The sequence below is a fragment of the Agelaius tricolor genome, unplaced genomic scaffold, assembly GCF_023055355.1.
Source record: "Agelaius tricolor isolate 1412-34295 unplaced genomic scaffold, bAgeTri1.0.p SCAF_20, whole genome shotgun sequence".
Lineage (NCBI taxonomy): Eukaryota > Metazoa > Chordata > Aves > Passeriformes > Icteridae > Agelaius > Agelaius tricolor.
The window spans coordinates 4,103,108-4,124,561 of record NW_027269280.1 but is presented as its reverse complement, the minus strand read 5'-3'; the positions used below and the strand labels follow the sequence as shown (position 1 = coordinate 4,124,561).

At 46.8% G+C, this 21,454-nt stretch overlaps 1 protein-coding gene across 2 annotated transcripts; it reads left to right on the top strand.

The window, feature by feature from the left end:
• Window positions 1-32: 32 nt before the first annotated feature.
• SVOP (SV2 related protein) lies at window positions 33-19,553 on the top strand. 2 transcript variants are annotated; one of them, XR_011681962.1, is made up of 17 exons: window positions 33-969; window positions 3,107-3,267; window positions 4,674-4,759; window positions 5,713-5,811; window positions 7,102-7,173; window positions 7,532-7,656; window positions 9,421-9,484; window positions 10,020-10,145; window positions 11,116-11,244; window positions 11,581-11,654; window positions 11,939-12,015; window positions 13,198-13,305; window positions 14,588-14,699; window positions 14,910-14,991; window positions 15,223-15,312; window positions 15,748-16,516; window positions 18,538-19,553. XR_011681962.1 is itself a non-coding variant. In XM_071445209.1 (16 exons), the coding sequence occupies exons 1-16, from the start codon at window positions 935-937 to the stop codon at window positions 15,934-15,936; spliced, it is 1,629 nt and encodes a 542-aa protein (XP_071301310.1). In that variant the 5' UTR covers window positions 33-934; the 3' UTR covers window positions 15,937-19,553. The 2 variants fall into 2 exon arrangements, 1 of the variants encoding a protein (XP_071301310.1); XM_071445209.1 differs by having other exon boundaries at window positions 15,748-19,553.
• The last annotated feature ends 1,901 nt before the right edge of the window (window positions 19,554-21,454 follow it).

Sequence of the window (21,454 nt, the reverse complement as noted above, 5' to 3'; positions counted from 1 at the left end):
GCGGGGGGGGCCCATCATGGAGGGGACCGGCCATGGCGGCGGGCGGTACCGGGGGCGGCACCGGGGGCGGGCCCGGAGCGGTGTGGGCGGCCCGGAGCGGGGGTAACCGGCCCGTTCCCGGTGTGACAGCGGCTGTGCTGGGCAGTCCCGTGGGGCTCCGGTCCCTGTGTGACGGGCCGGATCCCCGCGCTGTCTGGCCCTCACGGGGTGTCTCAGGGCCGGGGCTCAGCGCTCCGGGAGAACAGCGGGACAACACCGCAGTCCCGCCGCTCCCGTGGCTCTCTGGTTGGGATACTGAGGGCAAACCCTCCTGGAAGGGTTGTGCAGCCCTGGCAGCGCTGGGTGCGGTGCCCGGGGATTGCCGGTGCCGCTGGATGTGACCCCCGGGGACACGGCCCGGGCCGGCCCCGGCAGCGCTGGCAGCGCCCGGGCTCGGGGATTTACCCGGTACAGCCCCGCTGGGGCAATGGGGAAACCGCGGCTGAGCCGAGCTCAGCCAAACCGAGCTCAGGCAAACGCTGCAAGCCGAGCCGAGCTGTGCTGAGCTGAGCCGTGCCAAACCCCGCTGAGCTGAGCTAAGCCAGGCCCGGCCATGGCCAGGGCGGGAACCGAGCCGAGCTGAGCTAAACCGAGCCACGCTAAACCGTGCCAAACAGAGCTGAGTTAAACCGAGCTGAGCTGAGCTGAGCCGTGCCAAACCAAGCCACGCTGAGCCGAGCCGAGCCAAACCATGCCGAGCTGAGCTGAGCTGTGCCAAAGCAGCCGAGCCGCGCTGAGCCGTGCCGTGCCAGGCTGAGCCCGGCTAAGCCGAGCCCAGGCGCGGCGGTTCCTGCGGAGCTGTCCAGCCCTTCCAGCCTCTCCAGCCCTTCCAGGCGCTCCAGCCCGCAGCCCGAGCCCGCCATGCGGGAGCGATGAGCGCAGCCGCCGCCCGGCCATGGAGGAGGATTTGTTCCAGCTGAAGCAGCTGCCGTGAGTAGCTCCGGGGGGGCTCCTGCCCCTCCGGCCGCGGGGATCCCGCCGGGGAGCGGCCGATTCCGCCGGGGAGCCGCTCACAGCCCGGCGGGCAAGGCCATTTTCCCGCTGGAGCTGCCCGGGTGGAGCATCCCGAGGGATGCAGGAGCTGTTTGTTACATAAATTCACTCGTCTCGTTTCGTTTTTTGGATTTTTTTTTCCTGTTTGTTTTGTGGGGTTTTTTTGTTGTTTGTTTGTTTTTGGTTTTTTCCTCGGTGTGGTTTTTACCACCATTTTTTTGGTGGCAGTAAAAAAATCAGCAAGGGTTGGGATAAAATCGTGGGGATTTTGGGAGAGGAGACGTTGGGATCGCCTCTGCAGGGGGGTTTGGCTGTAAATAACGTTGTGCTTCCTCGCCATCCTCCTCCTCCTCCTCCTCGCCAGGGAGGAATCGCAGAGCAGAACCTGCCCTGCCAAGGTGGGGTGGGGGGGACCCCAAAAACCCCCTTGGGACTGGCAGCGTTTCTGGAAAGCTGCACCAGGAAAATGCTGATTTTTGGGATGTGGTTGCTGGATCTGTGAAAAAAAAAAAAAAATTAAAAAAAAAAGGCAAAACCCCAACCCCAAACCTGATAAAATCTTTGGTGCCTTAAACCCCAGGAATTCCTTCCTTTCCCCTCAAATCCTTCCTTTAAAACCAACCTGCTTTTTTCCTAATGCTCCATTCTCAGGTGTTTTGCAACATATTTCCTATTTATAAATCATGGGCTCAGCCAGGCAGGGAAGGAATGTTTCAAGTTGGTGTTAAATATTCATGAGCTCGTGTCAATGACAGAGCACCCTGTCCCAAAACATTCCTGCTAACTTGGACAGGAGCTCCAGCTCTTTTCCAGCCCTTGGTTAGGATTGAGCTTGTCAGGGAAAAGAATCTGAGGTTATTTTATCTGAGGTTATTATTTTGTCAAGAGCTTTTTTTTTTTTTCCATTTTTAAGACCAAAACCTGGGAATACATTCCAAAGTACCTTCCAGTGCAGCTGTTTTGGTGCTGTGAGATTTTGCAAATAAATGCAGCAGCTCCCTGAGATGTCCCAGATGTGAAAAATTTGGCAAATATGGAACAGAAATTTTACCTGTGGAGTTTTTTCCTTTGTTTGTATCAGTTTTTTTTTTTTTTTATCTATCCCTAAACTATACACCTATATTTTTATTTTCTGTGCTGAGGAATGTGGCAGTCTGGATTTGTGATTCTCAGATTTTGTAGGATCCATCACCTCCAAAGCTGGAATGATCTTTAAGGTCCCTCCCTGTGATTCTGGGATAATTTAATTTATTTCCAAAACTATTTCGCTTAAATCCAAGGGATTTCCACTTTCCAAAGGGAGAAAGCTCTGCTGTGTTGCAGATAAAGTGAAGGAACTTTGAGGGATCTGTTCCCAAATCTTTGGCCACAGAAAACCTCATAAATGGGAAAAGAACCTTCTCTGTGGGAAGGGAGCAAATCCCTCTGACCAAAACATCAAAGCTGTGTCAATTTAGCAAATTCTGGTCTTAAAATACAGATATTTCATTAATGACATGATATTAAATAATTCTGTTTAAGATGCAAGCAGAGTCACAGAATCATCATCCTGCTGGAAAAAAAAAATTCCATCCATTCAGCTCATCCAATGAATGAGCTCAGTAATTGTATTTCACCAAATAACATTTCAAATTCTGGTGCATTTCTGGAGTTTCTGATCACAGAAACAGCTCAGGAAATGGAATTTGGGCTCTTCCTGCCTGGACAAAACCCCTGAAATTCAATGAGACAGCAATGCCTAATTCCAATTAAATCCAGTTCAATGACACAGCAATGCCTAATTCCAATTAAACCCAGGCACACCAGACATGGATCTCATTAAATATGCATCATTCCATCATATTTTTATGATCTCAGTGGTTTTATAACTTTGTGGATAGCACAATAACAACCTCTGTGTCCAATCCCAAGGATGAGGACACCTCAAACCAGACCCAAACCCAAATCCCAGCGTTCCCAGTGGAGAATGGAGACAGGGAATGAGGAGAAACCTCGATGCAAAAAGGGTTTCAATCCTCCCCAGCTGGGAAATCCTCCTGGAAGGATCCATCCCGGTGTTTTTTTGTGCTTTCAGGGTGGTGAAGTTCCGCCGCACGGGGGAGAGCTCGAGGTCGGAGGAGGATGGAATTTCAGGAGAGCACGAGGTGCAGATCGAGGGGGTGAGGACGGAGCTGGAGCCCGTGGAGCTGGAGGATGGAGCTGCGGTGCCCAAGGAATTTGCCAACCCCACGGATGGTGAGCAGGGCTCGTTTTCCTGCAGGAAGAGCCTTGTGGGATCTCTTCATCCCAGTCAGGCTGGGTGCAGGGAGTTTGGAATTTTCCAACCCCGTGGATGGTGAGCAGGGCTCGTTTTCCTGCTGGGAGAGCCTTGTGGGGTCTCTTCATCCCAGTCAGGCTGGGTGCAGGAGGTTTGGAATTTTCCAACGTCACCCATGGTGAGCAGGGCTCGTTTTCCTGCTGGAAGAGCCTTTGGGATCTCTTCATCCCAGTCAGGCTGGGTGCAGGGGGTTTGGAGAAGTTAAGGATGCCCAGATATAAATAATAACTCATGGAAATTGGGTTAGAGCTGGAAATGGTGGTTTGATCAGCCCATTCCCTGGGGGGTGCTCTCTGTGCTCCTTTTTGTGTCCCCAGTGCTGGATGCTCCTGTCAGGGAGTTGTGGATCCAGCTGCCACACTGCAATTTGAATTCTGAGTTCCCTCTGGAGCTGGCTCTCCTTCAAGGCTGAGATGAATCTGCAGAGTTCTTGGCTCCTCTTTTCCTAGAGGACATCAGGAATGTCCATCTCAGCCTCTCTTCCTGCCTGGAGGCATCACTGCTTTAGGAGAGAGGAGAAATTTGAGTTTGTCTTAGCACAGTGTGAAAATTTGGTGTTATTATTCTTGTTTTTGTGCTTTATCCCTTGGATTTTGTTTTATTTTCTCTTGGTTTGTGTTGTTGTTGTGGGGATCTCACAGCTCTGAGCCAAAGCTTTTCCTGAGGAATGTCCTTTCCAAGCTGATGCAAGTGTTAGAACTGTGAGACTGAAATTGATTTAAACAACTCAAATATCAAAATGTGTTTTTCTTGGTCATTTCATTTTGCATTTGAGCAAAAGAATTTGAGGCACCTCAAATTTGAGACATCTTTGAGCACCTTCAGCTAGGAACAAACTAAAGAGCTTCATGGCAGTAGGTGGGAAACAACCAGCAGCATTTTGAACAGAAGCTGGGTTCAAGATTTGTGTGTTTTGGAGAAATTATTGATTTAAATAATGAGAGGTTGCACTGAAATATTCCCTGCAGCTCCCAGCCCTGCTGTGGGCTGGGGCAGAGCTGTTTCTCCCCACAGAAAGCTGCACTCCAGTGGCTGCAGGAGTCACTCCCAGGAGGAAGAGGTTGAACATGGGCTGGATTTGTGGGTGCCACACTGATTTACCTCCATGTGAATAAAATATTCTAGGAATAATTCAAATTATTTTGGCTTTGGAAGAACACAAAGATTTTCCTGAGTAGGAATTGTATAATTACAACTAAGTAGCTCTGTTATAGATTTGAGATCTCAGCAGATTAGCCAATTAATTAGTAATTAAACCAGGAAATTCTCTCTCAAGGGCTGGCTTTTCTCAGGAAGAAATCCACTGGAATTTTTTTCTTTGCAGATACTTTCATGGTGGAGGATGCAGTGGAAGCCATTGGATTTGGGAAGTTCCAGTGGAAGCTCTCTGTCATTACTGGATTGGCATGGGCAAGTAATTGGGATCAGGATCAATTCCTGATCATCCCTTAGAGAATCTCAGGGATTTCAAATAATGGTGGCAGAGAATCTCCAAGCAGATAAATGCACAATAAAGCAGGAATTTCCCTGGGAATTCTAAACCAACAGCAGCACCCAGCCTTGCTGTGAGGGGTAATGATGGATTTCTTTGTCTCTGAAGTTCTTAGAAATCAGGGTTTGGAAAACCATTCCAATTCTGCACTTCAGTTTGGTTTCAAATGAAGGAGGTTCCAGGCTGCTCCTGCAGAACCTGAGGTTTCCTGCAGTGATTCTGCTACATTCCTCTCATCAGCTGCCACCTCAGTTGTCTGTAGCAGTCAGGATTGCTGTAATCTCAATTTCAGAGGAGCAGCAACTCAGCACTTCCACTTTTAACTTTGATATCAACAACAAAAAAAAGTCTTGGTTTGCATTTTTCTGCTTTCTCTGAAGCTTTGTGTTCCATCTCCTGTGGTGTGTTTCAGGATCCTGATACCTGGAGCTGTATTAACTGGCTTTTATCCATGTAAAAAGCTGGAATCTGCCATGGTTTAGATCCTAAACCAGCTGTGGAATTTGGTTTGCAGGTGAAAAATGCAAACCCAGGAGTGTTTAAGGGAATAAGTTACAAGGTATTAAACACTCTTGACTGAACCCATGTGGGAAGGAGCTGGAAGCTGGAATTTGTACTATGGAAGTGACTGAACTGTGTCACTGACCAGCCAAACCTCCTCAAAACCTTTGCATTCAGTTCTTTCAATCCTCTCTGCCAGAGTTACTAAAAGTGCTGACAATCAGAAATGACTTCAAATGTTAAATATTCAACATTTTCTTCGACCACAAGCTGGGAACATCACGGAAATGTCACCAAGGCTTATGATTGACTCCTAAATCCACCTGATTTGCAGGCACTTGTTGATTTTTGCTTTCTCTTCCCCCTGCAGATGGCAGATGCCATGGAAATGATGATTTTAAGTATCCTTGCTCCTCAGCTGCACTGTGAGTGGCGCTTACCCAGCTGGCAGGTTGCATTGCTCACCTCGGTAGGAAAAATACCTGACAGCTCCTGTCTCCCCTGAGCTTTTGCCATCATTGTTATCCAGACATTTTGCTTTGTGTCCCCCAAAATTAAATCTCCTCGTGGCCTTTGCGGGTTGCCTTCAGCTTGGAAGTTTATAGGAGGTTTTAAAAAAAGATTTATAGGAGTTTTTTTTTTAAAGATTGACGTAATAAAATTCAGTGAGAACTGAGGGCATTTTGCAGGTTTCAGGCTCAATGTTTTATGTCATTTCCAGGAAAACCTATGAATTCACTCAGATTCATCCTAAAATTCAAGCCATTTGATGAATTTTTTAAAAATTGGTAAATTTTTAATATCTTGCTTGCAAATCTTTCTCTCTCCTCACATTTAAGCTTTCTGACATGCTGAGAGCTGTGAGAGAGAACAAACAGTTGATTTTTGAGGTTGGACTCAATGACATCAGAAATCTTTTCCAGCCTAAATAATTCTGGGATTATCCAGTGATCTTTGGAAGCAGAGATCTTACAACACCACCTCCAAGGATGGTGCTGTGATGTTGGAATCCTGCAGTGCCTTTAGGGATAAGAAAACAAATTTGGGAACCCTTTTCTGAGCACAGGCCACTGCTGAATGCAGGGACTTTTCCCCCTGAATTTCCCTTTCCTTTAGCTTTTAATGCCCTTTCTTTGATTGTGTAAAATCCCTCAAATGCTCAGCAGATTGAAATGGTGTCCTTGAATCCCATGAATGTCCCATCCCTGAGTGCAGCTCAGCACAAGAGTGTCACCTCTGAAAAGGCTTCAGGGGTATTTTCTTTCACACTTCAGACTTTTGTAAACTTTTAAGGTGTAATTTTATCTCAGTTCAAACCTGGGAGCTGCTGAGGATGGTGGTAGGAGGCTGGAGGAGAGCTCTGTCCTGCAGATCTCAACCAACAGCTCCTCAGCTTTTATTCAGGAATATTTTCCTTGGAGCTGGAGAGCTCTGTGTCTTCCAGGACCGGACTCACAATGGGACAATACCAGTGTTCCCAGTCCTGCCAGACTGGGATTCTCTGGGTTGTCACTGATGGATTTTTTAATGCAAAGCTGACTTGAGGAGGGACCTTGTTTGCTTCCCTGCTCCAGCCCAGAGAGACCTGGATGATCTTTAAGGCCCTTTCCAACCCAAAGCATTCTCTGACCTCCTGCCCATCTCACTCTGTTGTGGGCTGAAATGTTCTGGTTTCATTGGAAATTTGTGTTCTGTGTTTGTCACACTGGAATTTCACTTGTTAAGGGAAAGATTTTTTTTTCCTCCTGTTGTTCCACAGGTGGTGTTTGTGGGAATGATGTCCAGCTCCACACTCTGGGGAAACATTTCAGACCAGTATGGGAGGAAAACAGTAAGTCTGCAGCTCCTGCTGGGATCTATCCCAATATTTCTGCAGCATGGACATTTCAGTGCAACTGGCCCAGAGAAGCTGTGGCTGCCTCATCCCTGCAAGTGTTTGGGGCCAGGTTGGAGCACCCTGGGATAGTGGCAGGTGTTCCTACACCTGGGATGGGGTGAGCTTTGAGGTCCCTTCCAGCCCAAACCCTCCCAGGATTCCATATTCCCAAATGTGCACGTGTACAAAGCAGCACTAAGCACATCCAGAACTGAGCCCCTACGAAACAGAAGGCATCTGAAGCTCTGTTTTACATTTTATTTTAATTAAATGAATTTGTGTTACAGTGATTTTTAACTCTTGCTGAACACAGGGCCTGAAGATCAGCGTGCTGTGGACACTCTACTATGGGATCCTCAGTGGATTTGCTCCCATTTACAGCTGGATCCTGGTGCTGAGGGGCCTGGTGGGCTTTGGGATTGGAGGAGTGCCTCAGTCGTAAGTAAATACTCACAACTCCAAACTTCCTCATTTCTCTTTCTTTCTTATGAGATTCTCCTGTAGGACTGAAGTCTTGTTTCTGTTCAGCCACCCCAAACCTTGGTCTTGTTGCAGGGCAGGTCATGCCTTGAACAGAGCAGGATTTAGAGGCAGAGCTGAGCCCTGAGTCTGATTGTAAAACCCCAGATTGTTGCTCAGTCAGAGCCTGAACTTCCCCACCTCACCCTGAGCTGGAATTTCAAACCCACACAGCCCAGACCTGAGCACTGGAGATGCTGGGATGGCTCAGAAGGAAAAGGAAGGGCCAGGATATTTTCTCTTATCATTGTGTGGTTCCTTTCACTGAAGAGAGGGATCCATAAATTTTCCACCTGCAATAAATAACCCTGCTCTAGGCTTTTAATTATAAATGTAAAGAGAAGGGTGCAGCCATTCTCTCTCTCTGTAGTGTTTTATCCTTACCAACAATTGATTTTTTTGCCTTCTGGAGGTGCTATTTTGGAGCAGGAGAGCCTGGCTTGCATTGATGGCTCACAGATTCCTTCCCAGTGGCTTTTCCATGGCCACTCCCAGATAAAAACCCAGAGCTGCAGGTGCAGCCCAGCCAGGGCCACTGGACTGGGCTCACTGAGGTTCTGTGGCTTCATGAGAGAAAAGCCAGAGGCAGTTACAGATCTCCAGGTGGATCCCATCCTCCCTGAGTCTGTTTCCTGTTCTGACTATAAAAGGGTTTATTTGACAGAGGGGTAAACATGGATGAAGCAGGACAAGTAGCTCCTTTCTAATATCCTTAAGCTGTGTGATTTTGGAGGTGAGTGCCTGGATCTCCATGGAGTGAGAGTCATTGCCTCCTCTGGATTGGCTCCAACAATTCCATGTCCTTCTTTTGCTGGGGTCATTCACCAGCTCCTGTTTTCTCTGCACTGCAGAGGGGCCTGAGCCACACTTCAAGATGTGATTTGAGTTCTCTAAATCTCTGCTTGAATGAAATATTGTGTGAAACTTCCTGCTTTCCACAAACTGGGCAACTCCTCAGAGATCAATCCACTCTTTAAGTTAGCAGGAATTCTGTCCCAAACCTCAAAGGAAGCAGGAACAGACTGAGTCAATGGAATGCAAACAGAGCAAAGGCAAACCTTTCCAGTTTGAAAGAGATGACAGAGCCTGGACTGGCTGCTGCCTGAATTCCTCCTCAGGAATTCCTCCTGGAGAAGCTTTGCCATCACTCCTTGGCACAGGCATGAAACAAAGCCTCAGTGGTTGCTCTTTGAATCCCACAGTAAAAGAATGCAAATTATTTTATATCAGTGACATGAAAGTATTCCCCTCTTGGAGAATTGAACCCTGGCACAGGAGATGGATGGGAATTCTCTGAGCCAGTTGTAAAGCCCTGAAGAAATTCTTTATCCAGCAAGAGTTTGTGTTGAATTCTGATGGACCACACTGAATATACCAGATAAAATGGTATTTCCAATGGGCTATGAAAACATGGGCATCAAGATCTGCATATAACTGATGACCATGGGGTCACAAAGCCACACAAAAAGAGCAAACTGTGTCCTCTCTTGCAATGTTGAAGTGTTTGTTCTGGGGTGGAAGGGGGATGTGACCCAGTGTCACAGCCTGGCTGGCTCTGGGGACAGGGAGAGCTTTGAGTTGCTGCTCTGAATTTGGCAGTTTTATTAAAAGGCAAAAGAGCTGTTTGTACCTGTGGCATTTCCCTCTTTATGCTGACGTTTTCCTCTCTGTTCCCTCTTTTAGGGTAACTTTATATGCTGAGTTCCTTCCAATGAAAGCCAGAGCAAAATGCATTTTATTAATAGAGGTGAGTGGGTGCATCCTGATCCTTGAGGGACAAATCCTCTGGGTGGTCACATCCCTTCCATCCTCCTGCCTGGAAATCCCCTCAGAGCTGCAGCCAGGCCTGGCCTGTCCATCTTGGTGGAGCTCCTGAGCTCTGCTACCAGCCCAGCTCCAAGAGCAGCAAAAACTTTTCCTGTCACACTCCGCTCTTGGTGTTGAATTTGCCTTTTTTCCAAATTATTTTGCACCCAGGGCTGTAGAGTGAGCACAAGAGGGGCATTAGGTGTCCATGATTTTGTGGTGATGGATTTGGTGATGGATTTGGAGAGCTGACAGCTCCACAAAGTCAGTGCTAAATCCCACTCCACATCTTCATCCAAACCTGTCAAAGTCACTCAGGGCAGAATTTTGGCCTTGGAATATTTTAAGACAGAATTCGAACCCCTGGAATTTCTCCCTCCAGCCATCCCTGCTGAGCACAGCCTGGAATGTTCCAAAGAAGAGGCTTTGGGAGCACTCCATTCCTCATTTTTTCCTGTTGGTTTTCCCTCTTGCAGGTGTTCTGGGCCCTTGGGACAGTGTTTGAAGTGCTCCTGGCAGTGGTGGTGATGCCCACGCTCGGCTGGCGCTGGCTCCTCATCCTCTCTGCCCTCCCACTCCTGCTCTTTGCTGGCCTGTGTTTTGTAGGTATTCCTCATGGGTTCATGGAATTCCTGCGATTCCCATTCCTCCACCCCGTTCTGTGACCCAGCTGAAGGAAATCAGGGCAGATTTGAGCTCTCTGGTCGTGTCTTCTGTGAAATAACTGAAATAATGACCAAAAAATGCAGTTTCAACAGGGTGGTGGGAAAAACATTCCAGGGAGAGTTGTGTTGATGTGACTGTAATTTCTGCAGGGCTGGAACTGGGGTGAAATCAGACCTGAAACCCTCTCCAATTTAATTATTTTGTTTCAACTAAGCTCAGTGGAATTAACATTTTATCAAAAGCTGTTGCTATTTCCCTAAATTCTCTTTAGATTTTGTCACTTCTAGAATCAGTTTCCACTTAAGAATCCTCCCAAATCAGGGATAGAATCTGCAGAGTGCAGGCCAGATTCTAAAATAAGTTAAACCTGAGCTTCAGTGATATATTTTATTATTTATTAGGTGATATCTTTGCCAATCACTCAGTCTCCTCAAAGATAAATGTCCTTGTCAGGTGGTTTAGCAGCCTTTTTTATTCCTTAGTTTTTCAGGAATACTTCCAGTTTTCTAGGTGATCATAAGCTTGTTCTAAATTAAAAGGAGCCTAAACTCATAAATTTTATTCCATTTTATTCCAAAAATTCCATAAATTTTTGGAATGCCAGGAGCATCTTGTTATCTGACTTGGATGCCTTGCCATTCCTGCACAGAAGGGATAATGTAAAAAACCTGCAAAAATTCCCAACAGCTCTCAGGGCTAAACCCAAAGGAATGGAAGGGAAAGAGTCCTGAGTGATGGGAAAAGTGGGGGGTTGCAGTTTTTAAAGCCTGTTGAGATGAATTCTGTAATCCTTTGTTAAGTGAGAATCTGCTGGAGTCGCTGAGATTCCCCCCAAGGAAAATCCCAGATTTGTTTATTTCTGGTTGTGACACCCTCCTGTGTGTGTGACCTGCTCTGCTCCCTTAGTGGCTGCCAGAGAGTGCCAGGTATGATGTGTTATCTGGGAACCAGGAGAAGGCTCTGGCCACTTTGAAGAGGATTGCCACAGAAAACGGAGCTCCAATGCCCTTGGGAAAACTGGTGGTTTCCAGGCAGGTATGTCCAGGTGACAGAGCAGTGAAACTGAGGGGGTTTGTAAGCAAATAATCAATGTGCTGTTCAATTTTAATGTCTCAGGCAGAAAAAAAAAAAAAAAGTTTGATCATTTAGGCCTCTTTTCCACTGAGGAAGAGTTAATTTCTCATTTGGAAGTGAAAAGCAGCTTTAAAATGGGCATTGAATGTTATTTAACCTCACTGTTATTAAAGAAAACCAAACCTTGAGGTTGTTAAAGAGCTCAGGTTGGAATTCCTGGATGTGAATGCATGAAACAAGATGAAGTTTGACACTTCAGCTGTCCCTCATCACCCACCTTCTGCTTGTTCCCAACAGGAGGACCGAGGCAAAATGAGGGATCTTTTCACCCCCCATTTCCGCTGGACCACGGTGTTGCTCTGGTTTATTTGGTAAGAGAAAACCTCAAGGTTCAGTGTCAGCACAGCTCTAAATGGGTTTGACTGAAGGGATTTTACTCAATACAGCAACTTCCTCCTCATAAAAATACCAACCAAACAAAAAAAAACCCCAACTTGTATCGATTTGTAATTTATTCAACCACCCAAGCATTCCAAATCAAATTTCCCTTTAATTTTCTGAATGCTGAAATAGCTTTGAGGTAGGACTTTTGATTGGTGGTGTTTCTTTTGAGTTGGACCAGCTGAAACTTCCTCTCTCATTTGCTTCCTTGCAGGTTTTCCAATGCTTTTTCATATTATGGGTTAGTTTTATTAACTACAGAGCTCTTCCAAGCAGGAGATGTTTGCAGCAGTGAGTATTGCTCCATCTTTTCTTTTTAAATATGTCCTGTTAAAACTGCTGGAATATCTTTTATTAGATCACCTTCTGCTGGTGGTTTGGAAAGGGAACATGGCTGAGTTTTAAGTTTATTTTATTTTAAATATTTCCTCATCTCTGCCCAGTGCAGAGAGGTCCTGAAGTGGTTTTGAGCCCAAAATGTCAAACAGGAAGACAACCTTCAAGGCAGACCTGTTATCTGTTCCTCTTGATTAAAAAAAAAAAAAGTTATTAAATAAATAGAAGTTTGCAGATTTGACAGGTCTAATTAGTTCTGAGAGAAAGAAACTGCTGCTGTGGAGCTCCTGGGTTCTCAAGATGGGAAAACCTGCTGAGAAAAAAGATAATGGTGGGAAATCAACATCCTTTGTGTTGCAGAATTTTTTGGGGGAAAAAAGAAGGTGCTTTGACTGAGTTAAGAAGAGGCTTGAACAGTTTGATTCCCCAGGGGAGAAATGATTGCATTCAGAACATTTGTAATTAGGGAAAACTGCCTGGAAGTTGGGAAATGATAAAAGGTGGATGGGGAGTGTTGGAGCAGCCCCAGAATCCAGGGCTGAAGAGAAATGATGAGCTCTGAGAGCTCTGACTCAGGTTTGCCTCCCCAGAGGAGGATGTAGCCCTCAAAAACCCTTGTTTTTATAAGGACATGGGGTTTTTCAGTATTCTCAGAGTGTAGGAAGTGTTGGGATCCCAATTTGTGGTGGGAGAAACTGAATCATTAGAATTAATTCTGTCCTGAGCCCTGGACTGGAAAATAATTCTGGCTGTACAGCTGATAAGGAGGTGGAATTTTCACCGAGCTGAGACATCCTGCCACAGAAAATATTACAAATGTTCATTGTTTTCAGGCAAAATCACCCAGCATTGCTCTTCAATGCCCCTCTGACTCTGAATTTCATCCCAGCAGCACTGCAGGCACTCAGAAGAGGAACAACAATTAAATCAAAAGGGCAGAATCACTTGAATTTCTATCCCTAAACAACTTCCCAGAAGTATTTTAAAGGATGCTGGGTGCAGTGAATCCATACCAGTCCTTCCAGCCCATCCCTTCCTAAATTTCAGCAGTAAAGATGAGAGACCCAGCAGGAAGGGTAAACAGGGAAAAAATTGCTTAAAATATATTGAATATTTGTGCTTTTTTTTTCCCTGCAGTATCCAGCAGAAGGCAGGAAGTAAAAGCCAAGTGCAGCCTGACCTGTGAGTACCTGACAGAGGAAGATTACACTGACCTGCTCTGGACAACCCTGTCAGAATTCCCTGGTAAGGAGCAATGGGAAGCTCCAGTTTTTCCTTGGAATGGCTCAGGGTGTGGAAATGAGCTCTGGAAGCTGCAGTGGGACTGGGATTTCTGGCCTGATGCTTTCCACAGCGCTCAGAGCTCCTTGCTGTAGCTGTGGATTCTCCCTGCCCTGGGATCACTCCAGAAAAAAAATCAGTCATTGCTCTGGAATGGCCCCTCTGTGTGTTCCAACCCAGCAACACTTCAGGAGGAGGAAAACCTCAATCAAAGGGGCAGAAACACTGGAATTTCTATCCATAAGTGACTTTCCAGAAGTATTTTCAAGGGATGATGTGTACAGTGAATCCATGGAGAACTTGCTCCCTAAATCCCTGTGTCCAGCCTCAGTCCTGACCCTGTGATTTTCAGGCAATTCCAGCAAATTTCAATGGACACTCTGGCACAGGACAAGCAAAATAGTGTGAAACAGCTATTGATCCTTCAGATGGAGGGGATCTCCCAGTGTTAATCTGATTGAAACAACACCAGAAACAGGGATCAGGATATTTCCACTCTCCTGGATCATCATTTCAGGGCTAAAAGCTCAAGGAGAAGCCATTTAATGAATGATAATTTCTGAGAAATATGCACAGTCATTCCCAAGAGGAGTGTGCTGCCAAACAGGAATTTTGGGAGGGATACCCAGGAAAAAAGAATGGGTGCCTGGAGTGGTGCTGTGGCTGCAAGGTCTGGTTTGATCCTCACACACACACACTGAGGTGGGAGTGAGAAATATTGACAGGGTACCTCTGGATGTGACACTGATGCTGGAATAATCCCCACTCCTGCTGGGCATCAGCTTTCAAAAGGATCTGGGAGAATTGCAGTAGAGGGAAGACCTAATAGTGAGATTTACTGAGCTTGATCTATTTCCTATCAAAAATCAGGGGAAAAATGATTTGGTGAAACATCTAAATAACAGAACCGAAAGAAAATACCACATTCTAAAGAGCCTTTAAATCCAACAGGAACAATGGCCAGAAGTTGAGCAGAAGTTATTTTCTTCCAGTGAGCCATGAGCAGGTGTTTTAGGCATTCCCATCAGTAATCCTTGGATGGGAGTGGGGATTTGTGGAGCAGCTGGGACACAGAATTCCTGTTTCCACATGGCACCAGCAGCAATCCATCCCACAGTCTGCCTGGGGCCAGCAAAGGACTGGAAAGAGAGCCCAAAATTTCCAATCTAAACCACCCAGGCTGTGTTAAATCTGCTGCAACCCCTCTTTTCTTGATTCCCAAGGGTTTCCTGGTCTCTTCCCACAGGTGTGTTGGTGACTCTGTGGATCATTGACCGCATCGGCCGCAAGAAAACCATGGCCCTGTCCTTCCTTGTCTTCTCCTTCTGCAGCCTCCTGCTCTTTCTCTGTGTTGGAAGGTGAGTCCAGCACAAGGAACAGCTGGAGGAGAGGATTTCTCCATGTCCTCTCTTGGTTGTGGTGGGAGAACTGGTTTGAAAAGCTGTGGCATGGTCATGCTCAGCTGGAGAATTTAAGGCTGGGGTTGGGTTTTGTCACCAGATTTTGGGAGGGAAGTAAAAGTGAAATCCAAGTGAACCCAAGCTCTGCTCTCCTCTTTCTCCTCACAGAAATGTTCTTACTGTGCTGCTCTTCATTGCAAGAGCTTTTATTTCAGGAGGATTTCAGGCTGCCTATGTTTACACTCCTGAGGTAAGGGGGTTGTTGTGGTGATGGGAATATTCAAGGAGAGTGAGAACAGGGTGGGAAAGTCATTTTGATGACCTGTTCCCAATGGACCTCACCCCAGACTGGAGCTGTAGACCCCATTGTCATTGTCTGACAGAACGTGCTGTAGCACCCTTTATTAATTCCCATTGATTTAGGAATGGAAGGAGGAAAACTTCCCACTGGGATTGATGGGATGGGTTTTTTTTTCCACAGGTTTATCCCACAGCCACACGTGCTTTGGGCCTGGGAACATGCAGTGGAATGGCCAGAGTGGGAGCCCTCATAACCCCGTTCATTGCACAGGTAAATCCCTTCTCCTCTCAGACTGGACACACAGGAAGCTTGGACTGATGATCTGGGAGGTCTTTTCCAGCTTTTGCAATTCCATGATTCTGTGAAGGTGATGTAGAACCTGCTTTTCTTTCACTATCCCAGGTTGCTCCAAGCTCTGTCCTTGGACATTTCCAGGGATGGAGCAGCCACAGCTTCTCTGGGCAACCTGTGCCAGGACCTCCCACCCTCACAGGGAAGAATTCCTTCCTAAAATCCAGTCTAATCCTGCCCTTTGAGAGTTTAAAACAACTGTCCCTTGTCCTGGCACGATCTGTAAAATCTCCCTCCTTTCCAGAAACTTCAAATTGAACTTTATTCCCAATACTACGATTAAAATTCCTGTTGCTCCACCAATGTGTTTCCATGCTGAGGTGCTGTTTTGCACTCCCTGCCTTTCTCCTGCAGGTGATGTTGGAATCTTCAGTCTATCTGACTCTGCTGGTTTACAGTGGCTGCTGCCTGCTGGCTGCCCTGGCCTCCTGCTTCCTGCCCATCGAGACCAAGGGCCGTGGCCTGCAGGAGTCCAGCCACAAGGAATGGGGCCAGGAGATGGTGGGCAGAGGATCTCATTCCCCAGGGGAATCACAGGAATGATGGGACATGGAAACCTGCTGGAAAAAACGAAGGATAGGAGCAAGATGTCTCACAAAACCTCCGAGCCTGAAGCATGGAAAGCTGACCACCATCACTGCCATCCTCACGTGTCAAACTGCAGGAGTTTGGGGTTGAACCTCAGCAAATTGTGTTTTCTGCTGCTCTTTGCTCACACTCATAAAAACTTTTTTGGATGGAGAGGCCTTTGATCCAGATATCCTTGGAAGTTTAGCAGGAGGGGTTTCTCTTCAGTCTGTCGTGCTTGCATGGTCAGCTCTTCAGCTTAAAATGTCCTGTGCCAAGCAAATGCCAAGTGACTGCAGCCCAGCATAAGCTGTCATTAAAACACTGAGCTCTTGATGCCTAAAACCAAGAGGTTCATCTTTAGTGTGGCCCTGGCCTGGCACAGGGTGGATTCCATCCCTACCACTATGGATTAAATGCCTGCCTTGCACTTTTAGCCATCAAAACCATCACCAAAATGTGATCCTGTCAAACCAACCCAGGCTTTCCAGTTGGGTTTTGTTTCTGGAGAGTGGATTGTTTGGAAATTGATTCCTGACTGTTTCTCCCATCCCAGGTGGGTAGTTGGAGCAGGGAGGGTGGTGTTGCTGCAGAGCTGGGGCCTTGTAGCAGAAATGTAAACCACAGAGTCATTAAGGTTGGAAGAGACCTCCAAGCTCATCGAGTCCAATGCATAAATCCTCGTGTTTTGGAGCAGAATTGGACTTCTCTGGTATTGCCAGGGACCTTGAGCTCTCTGTCTGTTGCTTGGAGTGAGGAGGTTCTCACTCCTGGGGTTCTCTGTGTGGATCCAGGTGTGTCCCTGCTCCATTACCTGGGCACACCCTCATGGTGGGGTAGCCCCAGCTGCTGTTGGGATGGAGCCACTCCCTGACAGCTGGGCAGGACCTTTCCTGCTGATTGTACTGGTGACAGAGGAATGTAGCTGGAATAAATGAACAAAACCATGGGAAGAGCCCATCTGCAGTGCCCTTGGATGAGGAACATCCCTCCTTCAGGTGTGGCTCCTCAAGGGATGATCCTGCTCTTGTCAGGGAATGTAACAGAGCTCAGGTGAGGACAAGGTGAGGACAAGCTCATCTGGTTTGTCACAAACCTGTCCCTGGGCACAGGTCAGGTGGCAGAGTCTGTGGGAATGTGTAGAGATCTGAGATGTAGCTCAGTGGATGTTCAGGATTCCAGACCTTGGGACACACAACTAAATGTGGGTGAGATGGACTTGGTGAGGCTGTGGGAGCAGTGAGGGTTTGTGGTCTGTCTGACAAGTGACTCACCTGAACACAGGTAAATGTGCAGCACATTTTTACACTTGAACATTTTAAGTATCCTGGGAAGCAGGTCCCATTCCTGGGGTCGGGAATGGGTCTCCAAGTCCATGTTTGGTGCAGTACAAGTGAGCACTGTGGGGCACAGCTGTCACTGAGGGGCACAGCTCTGAGGTCACTCAAAGCTCCACCACGTGCCAGGCTGCTTGCTTGGAGACTGAGGGGAAAACAGGAGTGGAAAATTCCTTAAAGAAAGCCAGGAAACTCAGGCTGATGGAAAAGGCCAAAGAGGTTGAAATTGGGTGAGGGGGGATTTCTGCTGAGAACTGAGTTTGCCAAGGCACCAAGTGTCCATCCAGTCCCACTGGAGGATGGTGACTCAGTGAAGGATTCCAGGAATGGTTGGTGGAAACAGGCAAACTTGGCTTTTCCCAGCGAGATGAAAATGAATTCAGCTCCCAAGGGATCCCTGGGATCCCTGGGCTCAGCTGTGGGTGGTGGCACAGAACCCTCTGTCCCTTCCAGCTGGGTTGGTTCCCCTTGTGTGCCCTGTCCCTGTGTCCTCATGCTGCACCAAAGTCAAGCTCCAGCTGATCCCAGTAAACAGACAGGGCTCTCGTGGCACTGACACCAACCACAGCTCATCTGTTCCCCTCCTTCTGCCAGGCTGGAGTTGGATCCTTCTCCCTGTGGGCCTGGAGCAGCCTGGAGCAGCCTGGAGCAGAGCCAGAGGGATTTGTTCCATGGAATACCAGAATTCCAGAGGGATTTGGCTTGGGAGACACCTTAAAGCTCATCCAGGCAGGGACACTTTCCACTAGACCAGGCTGCTCCAATCCCCATCCACACCTGACCTTGAACACTTCCAGGGATGGGGAACCTCTCTGTCATCACTTGGAGTGGCCTCTGATGTGCTGGATATGGGACACAGCAGTGAGGAAGCAGATCCTGGGTGGGTTTAATCAGATATTACCCCACACATGTGGCCAGAGAGCTGGAAAAGCTGCTGGAGCTGGGTGTGCCTGTGCACAACCAGGCTGTTCACCCTTCAGTGGCAGCTCTGACATCCCATCCTCACCCTGCTGCTGCTGGAGGCCCTCAGGCCATTCCAGTCCCCCAGGTGTTTCCATGCTTCCTTCCCTGGCCTTGCCATGGGCTGTGTTTGCATCCCAAAACTCTGGAACTGAGCCTGGGTAGAGGTGACAGAGAATCCAAAGTGCAGGACAGGCCTGGCCCAGTTTGTTAATCAATGCCTTGAGTTAAAATTCTGCTTTCCCAGGGTAATGTTCACATCTCACTCCATTTTTTTTAGGTCAATATTCAGCAGTTTTAAGGAATTGCATTCAACGGCCTTTAGAGAGTTTTAGGTGAAGTTTCTCTGTTCATGCACACCTGGATCCTACAGATAAGCCACTTCCCAGGTAAAGATTTATAGGGGATGCAACATTTTCCATGCTGTTGAATAGATCAGTTTTAACCTGTGAAATTTACAGTGTTAACCAAAAAAATGGAAGGCGTTTTTGCTTTTCACTTTTTATGAATTCTGCACTAAAAAAAAAAAAATCTATTTAAGGATAGAAATACCAAGATTGGTGTTGCTGGATTTTTGATTTTTTTTTTTTTAAAGCTTGATCCAAAGCTCACTGAAATCTGGGAAAATCTCCTGTGGATTTCCATGGGCTTTGGATCAGCTGAATGAAAGGGAGAGGTAGGAGCCCACCACAGCTGATCCCACCTGGCTGAATTCAGCAGGAGCCCATTGGGCACTGCAGAAACAGAGCTGGAATTGAGGATTTGCAGGAATTTGCATGTAATTAATAAGAGAAGGCCATTTTAGCTTGTTCACTGAGAACACTGGGGTCGACACGCACCAGTTCTAAACCACCACCTCTAGATTTTATCAGTAGGGCAGCACCATTTAGGTACAAAATAAACTTCCAAAGAATCCTTTTCCACACTGGGTATTTCTCACTGGTAAAGGAATTGCTGCAACTGCTTTGTTTCAAACAGGAAAGTGAGGTCCTTTGGAATTCAAACAGAATTGTGGGATTTGGTTTTGCCAAGCTGGTGTGGGAATGTAATTCCCCAAGTGTGCTTGGATGGGATGATTTGTTATTCCCAAATACTTGCTGAAAGAGCAGTGAATGTTTCCATGTCTGAATGTACAGTTTCTAAGCTGGATTTACATTTTAATGTTGAAAAACTTGGTGTATCTCAAGCTTGTTGTAAAATACTCCTCTGGTTCCTGTTCCTGACATGGCATTGGAGAGTTGAAGTCCACATTAGATATTTTATGTTAAACAAATAAATAGTTTTTTCAGGAAATAAGTTTTTGGCTCTTTTGGGGGATGTTTAGGAGGGGTCATAGCTTTGCTTTCTTTTTGGTTTTTGTGTTCAGAGGTTTGATCTACAGGGCTCAGCACTCTGCAGGTCTGACTCATTTTCTGTCTGTTTTGTGTATTTAGATGTAAAGAAAAGTCACAGGATTCCTGTTCCCATTGTAAGTAACCTCACTACAGCAAAATATTGTGGATGCTGCATCCCTGGAAATGTTCCAGGCAAGGTTGGACAGGGCTTGGAGCAACCTGGGCTAGAGGAAGTTGTCCCTGCCCATGGCAGGGGTTGGACTGGATGAGCTTCAAGATCCCTTCTCACCCAAACCATTCTGGGATTCTATAATTTTTAAAATTTTCTTAAATCTTTAATTGATTTTCATATTTAATTCAGTTTGGACGCTAAACCCCAGCCAGTTTGGCCTCTTCCCTGGGTGTGCTGGCATCAGGTGGCTCCACATGTGTCTGGACTTTGGGGCAGGGAGGGTTCTTTCTACTCATTTCCATTTCAGTATAAACCCTTCATTTCCCTATCACTTTTCTAAACCATAATTAAGTGCCCAAGCCTATTTTCCTCCACCCTGTCACTGATATTCTTATTTTGATGCCCGATTATTTACAGGCAGGAGGTGGTTGAAGGATGAGTCAAAATGACTCAGGAGCTGCAAATCCTTCTCATGCTAATGCAGGGTGTTCTCATCCCAGAGTGCTTCCATCTTCCTTCTCCCAGCCTGGGATCCCAGCAGAGCCTCCTTCCTGGGAATGGAAATAATTGGGAACTGGAAGGGTTTGTGTGGCTGAAGCAATGCTGGGGGGAATATTCTTACATCTGTGGTTACTTTTTGGCATCCTCGGGCATTTCTAAAGCTCATACTCAGGATTATGGAATATCCTGAGCTGGAAGGGACTCCAGGGATCATCCAGTCCAACTCCCCAACAGTCCCACCCTGTGCATCCCTGGGAGTGGTGTCCAAACACTCTTTGAGCTCTGGCAGGAGTTTTCCCAAATGCCAGAGCTGCTGTTTGCTGACTCTCCTGATACTTGATGTGCTTCCAGCTTTGTTCTGGGTCACGGGAGATCCTTGTGGAGTTTCTAAAATGTGCTGACACTGGACATGGGAGGTATTGCTTTGTGTGTGTCAGAGGACATGCAGGAATTGTCCAGGTCCCATTCCCTGACCTTCCCTGGCCTCAAAATGAATTTTAATCCCTCTGATCAAAATCGATTTTGATAATTGATTAAAATTGATAAAACTGATAAAAAGTGGGGATTTGCCCAGGGAAGCTGTGGCTGCCCCATCCCTGGAAGTGTCCAAGGCCAGGTTGGAGGAGGCTTGGAGAAACCTGGGATAGTAGAAGGTGTCCCTGCCCTGGACTGGATGATCTTCAAGGTCCCTTCCCATCCAAATCCACGATTCTGTGATTTCTGTGACTTCTTTATGCCCTGGGGACTGTCAGCAACCACAGACCTTCACAGGATGATATTCCAGGTTCCCTGGTCTGCTTGGAATTTGGACTGATGACTCCTACTCCTCCAGGATCAAATGTTTAGGAAAGATGTGTGTGGAGACATGGAATGATGATCTCCTGGGACATTTCTGTGGAATCGGCATTTGAGGCCTTTCCTGTGCCATCACTAAGAGGAAGAACCATCATGCACAAGAGATTTGAACATTCCCTTTATTGGTCACACAGATCAAATTGAGGCCTTTAGAAAACAAACAGAGTTAAACCTGCAAATAAAATTACAGATCAGCTCGTTCCTGTTTGCCAAGAGGCCACGTGAGATCACAGGGCTCCTGCAGGCTCTGAGATCAAAGAATCAGCTGCTTCTTGTCAGGTGTACAATGATTTCCTACACCCCTCTTTGTCCAGTGGAATTTTCCCAAAATCACC

Bases quoted from the DNA above. Each gene is read 5' to 3' on its own strand.
- SVOP (XM_071445209.1), top strand. From the start codon at position 935: ATGGAGGAGGATTTGTTCCAGCTGAAGCAGCTGCC. The intron at 970-3,106 runs GTGAGTAGCTCC...TTGTGCTTTCAG, and splicing joins TTCCAGCTGAAGCAGCTGCC to GGTGGTGAAGTTCCGCCGCA. The intron at 5,812-7,101 runs GTAGGAAAAATA...GTTGTTCCACAG, and splicing joins AGGTTGCATTGCTCACCTCG to GTGGTGTTTGTGGGAATGAT.